The sequence below is a fragment of the Strigops habroptila genome, chromosome 1, assembly GCF_004027225.2.
Source record: "Strigops habroptila isolate Jane chromosome 1, bStrHab1.2.pri, whole genome shotgun sequence".
Classification (NCBI taxonomy): domain Eukaryota; kingdom Metazoa; phylum Chordata; class Aves; order Psittaciformes; family Psittacidae; genus Strigops; species Strigops habroptila.
Window position 1 is genome coordinate 18802479 of NC_044277.2, and position 13292 is coordinate 18815770.

Genomic DNA, 13292 nt, shown 5'->3' on the forward strand with positions numbered 1-13292 from the left:
TACACTAAATACAGAAGTTTTTGTTTACAGAATTAGAAGTTAATTCTGCTCACGTGTTCCGCTTTAGGAAAGTGGAAGTGAATCTACCCAACTACCTATTTCCTTATAGTTTAAAGCATGTTCTTCTCCTCTGTAAGTAAAGAGAAGTACTTATGAGAGATACTAACCTAAAGAACAAACAGATCTCATGCCATCATCACAAAAGAATCACTTAACAGTATGGCTACAGGGAAGTTTGTCACAAGTTAATCACATCATGTCTAAGAAATAAGCGGTCTGGGAATCCAAAGGAAAAAGTGTTAAAAAGAAAAATAAATGTTTATATAGGAGAGGATCAGGTTCGAGACCATCTTAAGAACCTGAACGTGCACAAGTTCATGGGACCTGATGAAATCCATCCACGGGTCCTGAAGGAGCTGGCGAATGAAGTTGCTAAGCCACTGTCCATCATATTCGAAAAATCCTGGCAGTCAGGTGAAGTTCCCAATGACTGGAAGAAGGGCAATATAACCCCCATTTTCAAGAAGGGGAAGGTGGAAGACCCGGGGAACTACAGACCAGTCAGCCTCACCAGGAGGTGATCCTGCCCCTCTACTCTGCTCTTGTGAGACCTCACTTGGAGTACTGCGTACAGTTCTGGTGTCCTCAACATAAAAAGGACATGGAGCTGTTGGAGCGAGTCCAGAGGAGGGCCACGAGGATGATAAGAGGGCTGGAGCACCTCCCATATGAAGACAGGCTGAGAGAGTTGGGGCTGTTCAGCCTGGAGAAGAGAAGGCTGCGTGGAGACCTCATAGCAGCCTTCCAGTATCTGAAGGGGGTCTACAAGGATGCTGGGGAGGGGCTCTTCCTTAGGGACTGTAGTGGTAGGACAAGGGGTAATGGGTTCAAACTTAAACAGGGGAAGTTTAGACTAGATATAAGGAAGAAGTTCTTTACAGTGAGGGTGGTGAAGCACTGGAATGGGTTGCCCAGGGAGGTTGTGGATGCTCCATCCCTGGCGGTGTTCAAGGCCAGGTTGGACAGAGCCTTGAGCCACGTGGTTTAGGGCAAGGTGTCCCTGCCCATGGCAGGGGGGTTGGAACTAGATGATCTTAAGGTCCTTTCCAACCCTTACGATTCTATGATTCTATTCTATTCTATGATTCTATGACATATGTATGTATAGAAGACGATCCATCTACCTATCAGTAACTAAATTTTACTGTGTGTTTATGGTTTAAGTGTACTTTATTTTTACATCCCATACAGTAACAGTAAAACCTGAAGGTTTAAGTACCTTGCCATTAGTGATGTACTTGCAATTGATTTTTAGAAATTTCTCTGTAAATGCTTCCTCCTCTTCGGAGGTGGACGATACCACTCTCGTAGGACGAACACATGGGTGTGCTGGTGAAGCAGCTGACTCTTTCCGTTGGACTCCATCTGGATCCTATAAGGGAATATTAAAAAAGAAGAAAAAATTATCAACCTGCCTTTTTCAATATTAACTTTAAGAGATTTTGTTGTGTAATTTTTCTTATTTTTCTTTGACATAAAGAAAATGTAAAAATAGGATTCCAAGTCCACTGCAGTTTAAAGGACTGCCTTCATCTGACAGTGTATGCAACTAACAAAGTACGGCTCAACAAGCCCATAAAAAATGCAAGAGGGCAAAGGTATTCAGAATCAACCTGGGAATAAACAAAACAATGATTAGAACTCACATAAGGAAGCCATCCAGTGTCACATGCAAAATTTGAGCAGAAGTTAGCAGAAAGGATTATTTTCTAACTTCAACGGAAGTCCTATTAAATGTCTTCTGTTTACCTTCCATGATATTACACACTACTTTGTTGCAAAGTCAGCTAGTCCAACCCTGTGTTCAAAGCAGGCCTAAGCCTATATTACATCATGTTGCTCATGGCCTTTCCAGTTGAGTTTAAGTCTTCAAAGCTGGAGATTCCACAGCCTTCCAAGGAACCTGCTCCAGTGTTTAACCACCCTTACTATGAAAAATATTTTCCTGTCATTTATCCAGGACCTCTTCTGCAGCACCTTGAAGCTGTTGCTGCTCACTGTTTTACTACAAACCTCTGAAGACCCCAAACTCTTCTTCTTTCCTGTCTGACCTATTAGGTAGGTACAAACACAGAAATGAGGTTGTCCGTTAGTATTTTCTTCTCCAGACTAAAAACACCCCAACTCTCAGCCAATTCTTGTGCCTGATGTTTCCATTCCCTGATCATCTTAATGGCCCTCCACTGGACTCTCTCCATCATGTCAATCTTTGCCTTGTACTGGAGGTGCCAGAAGTTGACACAATACTGCAAATGCAGCTTCACGAGCCCCCCAGACAAGGAAATAACCATCTCCCTTAACCTGTTGGTATTCCTCTTTCATTTGTCACCTGGCATATGATTAGCCTTCACCATCACAAGTGAACATCGTTCAACATCTCCACCAGGACACTACTCGTACTCTGCTAGCAATCCTTACCCTGTACTGCTACACAAGACTCCTTCTGTCCCAGGCAGGTCTTAGCTGTTGTTGAATTTCATGAGGTTTCTCTTACTTCATCTCTTCAGACTCTCATCCCTCTGATAAGCAGCCTTTGCCCTTCCCTCCAGTGTATTGCCCACTTTCCCTAATTTTTGCTGCCACCCCTCCCACCCCCCAAGCTTGTTGACAGTGAATTCTGTTCTGTGTCCCAACATTCAGGTCACTAATGAGCAGGTTATCAACAATATTAGCCCAGTAGGGACCCTCAAGGATTTGTAATTGTCCACCATCACAGAAAACAACCAACAAAAAATAACCAGCCACACACACAAATGCTGAATCACTTTGAGCCCAAAGATCCTGCTAATTTTTCCAGCCCATCCTGTAGTCCACCCATTCAGTTCACATTTCCCCAGTATGTAACAAGGCTGCTTTGGGACAGTGACCTTCCTGGACAGATAACAGGAAGAGTTACCTATGTTGCTGTCTAACAGTACATCCAAAGCAGCGAACATGGAACCTTACAAGGGACAAGACAGTGAGTGAAATAAAAGCTACATGTATAGTAGACAGACTGCACCAAAGCCTATTTTATAGTCACAGCAACCCTGTCCTGGAGCTTAACCAAGATCTAAAGACTGCCATTTCATACATAATTGCTATTTTTAGTTACTAATAAAATATTACTACTTGTTAAAAATGTGAATGTCTATGTTCCCTTTTGTTTTCTGCTTTTCTGTTCAGTTCTATTTGCTAGTACAGATTGAAGTTAAATGCCTTTAATCACATTCAGGAACACTATACACAATTTTTTTCAGTTCATCTCTGGCAATACTGTAGCCTTTACTTGCATCTTACAATTTTAGTTAGAAAGAAAAAAACCCAAAACATCTTAGAGAACACTGAATTGAATTTTACTGAAAAAGCTAAAAACCAAACTTCCCAGAGATGATTTATCATTCTATATATGCCTTTCTCCTAAAAATTATGTGATCACCTTTGTGACTCACATAACTTAGCAAATGGCTGCAAGAACCCTCAGCTGATATCCAAGTCCACTGCAAATAACCCATCTCTCTCATTTATATTGCCATGAAATACAGAACAGGAATAATACTGGTGGCAGACTTCCAAATTTAATGATGACTCCCTTGTCACTGCATATTATTCTGAAGTGCATTTTAAGTTTTATAGGTAGCAGAGATGTAAAAAAAAGAAAAAAACCCAGCAAAAAAACCCCCTAAAACCAAACTTAACAAGGCAATGCAGGTCTTACATTAGCCACATGCTGATTTGTATTTAGCCATATGGTCGTGTTAAACTACTCCAGTGTGTGATAAAACAGAAACAAAAGCACAGAGAATATAATAGTTTCTATTTTACCACAACAAAGGTTCAGTTGTTCATTAGCCATCTTGTTCAATTTCTAGCAAGAACTCATCAGTTTAAACGACCATAGCACAGAGAAAACCCTTTATATTATGCAGGTAGCATAACATACCCTCTTTACCTTGAAATGGGCTTAAATTTAAACTGTACATCTGGAGTCAAAATTGAAGGAGAGTGTAAGATGACAGATATCAATGCAGAGCATAACAGAACATATGTTCTCATTCATAATGACAGCAATCAGCAAAGAAAGGAGAAACACAGAAAACAGGTGCTACGATTAAGAACAAAACTCTCCAGCCTTAAGTGCTCAAACAGAAGTTGAGTGCCTTTTGTGTTGCTAGACTGCTTGAAAAACAAACCCGAACACACATAGAGAGTCCACACTGACAAATGCAAGTGACTTTCATTCTTTGCTTTCTTTTGACAAACTATATCTACAAATATCCCTCCCCTCCTTACATGTATTTTGAAAGACCTCAGAAACAGAAACCTCCACAATCACTTTATTACATCTTGTCACATTGCTCATTTGTTTTACTTTCCCTGAAGCATTTAAGAACTGCTTATAGTAAGCCACAACACGTAATGATGTGCACAAAATAGTCCTGCGACACCACAGTGTGTCAGTTACATGACATTTAACACTCAGATTGTTGCTAACATTGAACTGCCTACACTAGACAAAACAACCTTTTGCATAGGAAGATTCTAAGTTTTAAAAGATTTTAATCCAGTTGGTTTCTTCTATGCTTTCAAGCTTTTATCTATTATATGCATACAGTCAAAGTTTCAGATAAATTACAGGTATGGTTACACAATTAAGCCCCCTTATCTACTATACGCAAACAAGCATACACAAAATAATGCACAAGAGCAAGCATAAGGTATTTTTCTGACATGGGATCTACTGCATTGTAAGCAGCGCTCTGGTTTCTACAAGTGAAACTGTTTTCCCCTGAGTAACTTCTCATGACATAAAACTATATGGGTAGCCCTATCCTAACATTTACAGTCATTCCGAGACTGATACAGACAAATGTGTTCTCGCAGACTAGTCTGTTTACTGTGATATATTACATTCAGTCTGCCATAAAACATAAAAGAAATTATTCAACAAAAATGACAGCAGACATATTATGAGAACAGGAATACTAGGCCAGAGTAGTCTACCAGAGTAAGCATTTGACAGCTTGACTGAGCACTATGAAGAAAGCTTGTTATTTGAGAGAAAAGACAGTATCTGGGAAAAGAATAGTAGTAACAGATAAAGAAACATCTGAATAAGGTCATAACTGCAGAGAAGCTCAGGCTCCAATACTGCATTTCCTGCTTGGAGTCCTCCCCATGGAATTCTGTTGACAGCAAGCCAGTGTTCCTGGAAAGACATACAAAGCTAGCTCCTAGCTAAGAATCTACACTCAAGCTGAAATACAGAGCAGCTTTGATGGCTAAATAATTTTAGCATTAGAAAAATCTACAAAGGTGGAACTACTGAATAAGCCTTTCACTGAAACTTGCTTCCGCCCATCCCCGTTTACTTCATTTTGCTAAATGAAACCAGAGAACCTCCTCTTGCACTGCTAAAGGGAGCAGGGGAGCCCTTTTCTTTTAGCTATTTGAGTATTCTTGCCCATGTATCACTGCTACAAAAACTCAGTAAGATTAGAGACAAATGTTGAACTAGTTCTGAAAAGTAACAAATACAGAAATGCAACAGGAACTAGTATTTAAGATTTCATTGTGCAAGGATAGTATTTTGCTACAAACAACTTGCCTTCAAAGCAGTTTTCACATAGAAAACTGTCATTTATGAAGACTGAAAGCTTATATTTACCTTTAAAAAGGTACTATTTTCCTTTTCAGCTTCAAGTGTTGTTAAGTACTTTCTCCCCAGAATGAAAGGATAGTATAAGAAGAAAGCATAGCATCTGTAACATTTCTCTTGTAAGGGAAAATTCATTTCAAGGACAAGAGGTATACCTACATTTACTGTAGCCTTGTCAAGCTCTGCTTCGGAAGATGTAGGTGATAGGGGACTTATAGGACTTAGAGAGGGGGAGCTGTCCACACTAGAAATGTAGTCTGGGTCAGGAACATACAAAATCTATAAAGAAGATATAATGTAGTTAGAAGTTATGCTTTCAGGTTTACTTCAGATTTCCCAGCAGTTCAGGTGTACTTCCTATGTCTTCTCAAAACAAAGCTATACAAAATCATTCCTGCTCCCATTAATTTTAACAGAAATTTTGAGTTAAGGGAATAAACATCACACCAAATACTACTAAATTTTAGCTTTTAAAGTTTTTAAAAAAGTTATCTTGAGATAAGATTGATTTTTAGTCATTAAAGATTGACTGTAGTTACAATAGAGGAAAAAGTTCAGATAGAAAGCAATAAAAGTATACAGTGTGCCAGAAACACCCAATACAGTGTCCAAGGAAGACCCGCCCTATTATTTCTCTTGGTATTTCTCTGCTATTTCAGTAACCAAGAAACAGCCTGGGGAACAAGTTTCGAGACACAGCTCTTAGCACTGAATGTGGAAAAAAACCAAAACAAACCCAAAACAAAAAACCCCAAACCCAACAGAAACAAAAAAAAAAAAAACCCCCAAAACAACCCCAAACAACTGAAGTTATTCACCCCCCTTAAATACATTATTTTGGCCATGGTAGGCTTTCAAGCTACCTAGACAGTTTTGCAGCAATCAGAAATAAACACTGGATGTTTTCAAACAGAGGGCTAATACCAAATGGCCAATGGTTTTCATTTGTTTCCAGGCCTGGCTTTCAAAGAGAAGTGAAAAATGAAGGTGAAAGAAGGGAAGGAAGAAGATATAAGCAATAGTGACCTCTAAGAAGTAAATGATAGTTCATATACTGCTGTTAAAGACAGCAAGTTTTCAAAGTAGAACAGAAACATTATTCAATTTATTAAAATAGAACTGCAGACAGTAGTATGCAGTCAGGAATGTTGTTTGTAAGTTGTAGCCCGAATTTGTCTTCGGAGTTGGTAAACAGCCTGCTATATTTGCAAAGTAACAATTTAGCTTGTACCCAAGTGTTATTATGCCATTAAGTATATTTAGTTTTAAAAGTCCTCCGATCTTATTTAAGAGGGACAGGTACCTTCATGACATGTTCCCCTTTTAGGCAGTTAATAGGCATAAGGAATTCACAAACTAGAGAAAAATGAAAAACTGTTTTACAAAGCCAATAGGAAAACCAGTAACAGAAGTAGTTTCACACTTCCTCTGGTAGAGATGAGAAATAAAAGGAAACAGGTCTTTGTTGGATAAGTAACATGTATAGTGTAATACCTGTCCAGGAACGACTGCTCTGGAGAAAAGCTTATTTAACTGAACCAGCTCATTGGGTGTTGTATCAAATTTCAAGGCAATACTGTTTAAAGTATCTCTTGATTCCACCTGTATCAATTGGGAAAACAAAAAGAAAAACAAACCTGTAAGCAGTTAGTTCAAATAGTGGCTTATGAATTTTATCACGTGTAGATTTACTAAGATTTTGATGAACTATAAGTCTTCATATCTTATGACTGTCATCCCCTACCCCCCACAAAAAAAAAAACCAAACCAACCAAAAACCAAAAAACACCCCGAACAATCACAAAACCGAACTACAAAACCCACAATAAACTCCTAGAAACATACCTACCCCTGAAAATGAGGATACTGCAACAAGACACCTGCCTTCCCCCTATCCTTCCTTGTGGCCAAAAGTGTCAGTCACACATTCCGAGCTGTAGGGTCAGCTACTGCATGAGAACTTCTGGTCTATAAATTCATTTCTGGGTACCGCTGGACGAATACACAATTGTCCGGTTACACAGAACCCTTCATTCTCCAAATCCTCCGATTTTCATTTACAGAAAAGCTGAAGCAATCTCTAAATGCAAATGCAGTCTCTTCCTATTGAAATAAGCTTCTGTTAACCTGACTTTCAAGTAAAAACCTTCACTGAGATAAAAAGCAAAAGTACAGAAGCAAAACAGGTCAACTAGGCTGACAGCAGATGGACCATAAGCATTTTGAGTAGCTGATTCCTGAGCAAAGAAAGGGTTTTTTCCAGGTTATTTTCACCCTCATTTTCTAAAATGCATTCAGTATGAACCAACAGAAGAAAGCAAAGGGAAAAAAGTTTTAATCACAGAGAGTATTTCAAAATAAAGAAATCTTCGCAGGCATTTAAGAACAGGGATATGACAAGGTAGCATACAACCAAAATAAGTTTATTGCATAACACATAGGGCTTCATAAACACTGTACCAGAGAAAGTAAAAAAGATGAAGCAATACACACAAAGCTATGTTTGTGTTGCTAAATATGGAGCACAGCCAGAAAAAAAAAAAAAAAAAAAAATTCCACCGCCTCCTGTCTTAGATGTCTTCTTAGTTGTCCCTCTAATTACATCTGCAGAAGCTATACACCTTCCATAGTACATAAATAGCAAGTATTAGACTATTTACACACAGGTTTAGATTTTCCTCCTATTTTCAGGCTGTTCTCTTAACTAACTTCTCTTGACAATTACAGAAAAGACTGCTTTCTCTTTTAAATTCCCTCTACTTAATTTTCAAGGGAAAAGTAGGGAACGGGGGGAGTGAAAGACAAACCCATTTTTCTTCATAGTGTATGTTCTACACATAACAGTTTTGAGAAAGCCAGTGGATATAATCAGCTGACTGCATACCTACTAGGTATCTTCTGCTCTTCATTCACTTCCTTAACAAAAATGTGTAGCACCATGTCTTGTATGCCTTGTCAACTGTTACCAGAATTAAACAACAGATATCCTTTACCTCTGCTTGAAGGATTAAACTGGGGCAGAAAACAGAATTGAGGCTAGGGTGAGGGGAGTGAAGGAAAGGAAGAGTCTTGGAGCATACACTGGAAAAAGGCAGAATCTGGAACCAAAAGACCAAACCAGTCTATTTTCATAACCATGCTACAGTGGAGGTAAGCAATCAAACATGCTTTGGGCTAGCCTGCCTCCAGCTGTACTCTGTGGCTGACTGTGCCAGTTGAATTAATACACTCCATGTAACTAACAAGCATTATATGGTTTGCTGTCAGTAGACTATAACAAGGTGCATTTATTCTTCATGAAGCAGCATTTTGCCAGAATGGAAGAATACGCTTCTACAGGTTATAGTGTGAGTTAATATTCGGTGATTAAATATTTAAACATTTTATTTGCATTGTGAGAATAGCTGGCAAATGGAGTTCCTATTGGCTGCAATGCAAAAGCAGAATATAAGAAGTTAAATAATTGCTCCTCAAAACACATTCCCACTTAAACATTCCAAAGCTTAACACTGACCAGAATGTTCATCCCAAAAGAATTTAGGAAAATAAATATTCTTTATTAACTTTTCTCGAAATTATGTCATGTTAGGGAACACATGTCAACAGTACAGGAATAACTAAGTGTAACTGATAGATACAAAGAGAAGTGGGTTGCTCTGCAAGAAAAACAGCTACAAATATAATGTACTTCGAAAGTTGTTACAGTTCAACAGATAAAAACAGAGGGCAATTTGGGATACTAACATAATTAAGGTTTGTGAGTAAGAGTTGAAGAATCTCCTTCCATACATTATCATTTTGTAAAGGTGCATTTGTCAGCCTAGATTCACTAAAGAAAAAAGATAAGGTATGGCAAAAAATATTGCAATTAGCTTATTTTAGATAATTTTCTAATTCTATAATGACAATTCTTTATATAGGAAGCCATTAAGCTAAACAAAGCAGCACTATTTGAGATATGACTCTTGTAGTAGCTCTTAGTAATTCAGTACGGTATGATCATGCAGATATGCAAAAAGTAAGAATATTCTCATATGCCACTTTTAATTGGTTCTAAAGCAGAAATCAAAATAGAACCATAACCTGACCAGAAATGTAGTACTTGCTGCACAGATGATAACAAAACTTGCAACCAAATCAAGGAACAGTGGTGTTACCATTAGAAGCTCGAGGGCCACAAAGATGCTCAGAGGGCTGGAGCACCTCTCCCGTGAAGACAGGCTGAGAGAGTGGGCATTTTTCAGTGCAGAGAAGAGAAGCTCTCCAGGGAGACCTTACAGCAGCCTCCCAGTACCTAAAGTGGCCTACAAGAAATCTGGAGAGGGACTTCTTAAACGGACATGTAGTGACAGGACAAGGGGAAATGGCTTTAAGCTGACAGATGGGAGATTTAGATTAGATACAAACAAGAAGTTCTTCCCTGCGAGGGTGGTGAGACACTGGAACAGGTTTCCCTGGGAAGCTGTGGCTGCCCCATCCCTGGAAGTGTTCAAGGACAGGCTGGATGGGGCTTTGAGCAACCTGGTCTAGTGGAAGGTGTCCCTGCCCACAGCAGGTGGCCGGAACTAAATGAGCTTTAAGGTCCTTCCCATTCTATGATATTCAGAAGGTTTCCTAAAACAAACTGTAAAGTGAGATGCAAAAGCTTTGCCCAATTCAAAAGTTTGCTCTCATATGAATGTTGGAGGACATCAGCTGCTAGGTAGGTATTCCTCAGGCATCTCTTAATGATTGAGACATTTAAGAATAACTTATGCCACAATATAAAAAAATATTAAAAGCATCCAATTAAAACCCACAAAGCTTAAGCACTTCAACAATGCATTCACTCTTTTCAGCCTTCAGAAAGAAAACCATCTGGCGAGATCTCTTGGCAGCTAAAGGTTTTATCTCACAATCAGGAGCACAAGAATGGCAAATATAAGCTTCCTTTTCTTATTTGGCTGTAAAATTTGCACAGGCAAATCTCTGCACTACATGGGATTTTCAGAGGCCAGCACTGATACCTTCTTAAAACAAAGAAACTGTTCATGTAATAAAGATTTCCTGAAGTATCTCCTTATTTTCCAAATCCAAGATCTATTTTCCAATTCTCAGGTTTTCTGCCATTAGAAAAAAAATAAATTAAAAAAAAAAAAAAAAAACTGAACAGCCAAAAGCTGAAAAAGTAACCTCATAGAAAAGCATAGCTTAAGGATTATCAAATTAAAAACATGCCACCACACACCACAGCCACCCCCCAGCTTTTCCAATCATTTTTTCCTCATCTATTCAATACTGGAAGAGAGGGCAAAAAGTCATACTAAATAAATTTTGTTAATATTCAAATGTTAAAGCACTATGCTGAATCTTCATGGGATTATTTCCCCTTCTGAGACGAGAGGGGAGTCATGAATGATGAACAGTGAGTGCACTGTTTCATGGTTTTAAGAGAATGGCAAGATTTGTTCCAATACAAGTAAACCTCTAGAAAACAACCACCAGACATGTGAAAACACTATTTTATTCCCTGACACAATTCAAAATAGACTTGAGCTGGCCAGCTGGTATCTTGAAGTGGTTCAGTATGCATCATGCATTTGCTTTGCTTCCTTCAGGATACTGACTCGAATATAAAGATTGAAAGATAATGATTAATGAAAATGTAAAACGAAAACAAGAATCACTTATTCTGGATTGTGTTAACACACACAAACTGCTTTGTACAGTAACTTTTATTGAGTAAGAGCTTCTTAGAATATTAAGTAGTTGCCTATACTCAGTAGCAAGAGCTTCTAGTCATCAACTCTTATGTAGAGATAAGACACTCAAGACCTTACTACCTAGTTACTCCTACCGTATATAGTCACTTAGATACGTATACAAATAAGTCTAAAGCTCTAAGTTAACTAAAATAATTTTTTATAGATGTGACTAGATACAGAAAGAGCTACTGAAGATCCATAGCTTCCACCTTTCTTTTCCAATAAAATCTCAAATTAAACACTCTCTTCAGATCACTGTGTCCCTATTTGAGCAGGGGTACATCCCATTATCCCTTTTCCTTTTACAGAGCACTACTTTTATACCCATATTTGCCAGGTGTGCTTGTGTGCACCAGCAGAGAAACAGCTTCAGAGTCATCACTGACCATGGTTCAAACTGTCAGATTAGCAACTGGCAGTTATTTAAAAACCTTATTTAAAACCAAATCCTCTATTGACATTTTAATGAACTTTACTGTCATTGCATCTCAATAACTGGAGTTCATTCATTCTTCCATAAAAAGTTAGACATTGAATACACATGAATCAGAGCACACAAATAGGTTTTTTTAAAAGAATTTCAAGGCTAGCTGTCCAAGAACCAGAAAATAACAAAACAATATTTTAAGAGCATTAAAAGGAGCTAACAAAATTGAAGACATGGGAAGACTAGAAGGAGAGGTGAGGAAAAAGGGGATAACAAATCGCCTGGAGAACCAACTGTGAATTCTGAAATAACAGACAATACCAATTTGCATCTAATCTGTTGACTGATGTTCAGAAAAGGAGAAACTGTATTAACTTAAAAAAATATCTATTCACAGTCTAAGCAGTAACAGTGAAAATAAACCAGTTTTCTGTATCCTTTAGAGGCAGCTTAGGACTCGCTTCCTTCACTTAGTATCACATCTGTTGACATCTTCTTGCTGGCGCTACATACAGAACAGTAGTTCAAGGTTTTTATGCTTTAGGAATAAAACCTTTAACATTAAAGCTAAAGCCAAAACGCAGCTACAGATGAAATTCATTTTATTGTTTATCACCAATGTAATGATATTATTTTTTTAAAAATTCTGGTGGGAAGTCTATTTCACCTTAAAAACCCATAGCCTGCATCAGTGAGATTCCATCTTGCTCCAAACTTCAGGAATACAAATAAACCCTTCCCTCTTAAAACCATGCAGCCACTGGAAAAACTGAAAACATTAAAAGCATTAAAAAGCACATCCCCCCCCCAAACACAAAAACAAAACCCACAAAACAAAGAAAAAACTCACTACCTTTTCAAGACTACTGGTGTTTGTGTGTGTGTCTGATTTCTGCCTTCATTCTTCTGCTTCTCAAAGCAGCAACACATGCAGACATATAAATGTGTACGTGCTGTTGCTTTGAGAGGTAGTAGGACTAAGGCAGAAATTGGACATAAGTTTATCTCTCTACATGGATTAAAGTCATAAATAATAACAATAGCAAATTATCACAATAGTTACCAGACCTCTCATAGATATAGTGAACATAATTTCAGTTTCTAAAGGTTAGATCTGTGTATTTCATGAAAACATACGTGCATTACATGTAACTGAAGCTTTGAAAATCTGATGTTACTTAAGTACTTTATGAGTGAAACGACCAAGACCAGACAAAATAGAGGATTTGTGTAGTTGAAATGCAACATGTTCCATACTTGCAACAGGCTCCTTGAGAACTGGACTAAGTTTAATGACAAAAAGTCTTCAATTCTTTTGAATTGCCTTTTTGTCTCACCAGGAAGTGCTGCATACTTCAGTATGTACTAAGAGTTATTTTTGCAATCAAAACCCCACCTACTGGAACACAAAAATCTGCAGAAG

At 38.1% G+C, this 13292-nt stretch overlaps 1 protein-coding gene across 8 annotated transcripts in view; it reads right to left on the reverse strand.

The window, feature by feature from the left end:
• Positions 1-13292, reverse strand: part of OXR1 (oxidation resistance 1) — a 261974-nt gene that overhangs the window by 44012 nt on the left and 204670 nt on the right. For all 8 annotated transcript variants that reach the window (XM_030481344.1, XM_030481352.1, XM_032919856.1 and 5 more), the window contains 3 exons: positions 7193-7300; positions 5858-5977; positions 1280-1432 (listed from right to left, as the gene is read on the reverse strand). In XM_030481344.1, coding sequence (XP_030337204.1) covers positions 1280-1432; positions 5858-5977; positions 7193-7300 — 381 coding nt within the window. The remainder of the gene's footprint in view (positions 1-1279; positions 1433-5857; positions 5978-7192; positions 7301-13292) is intronic.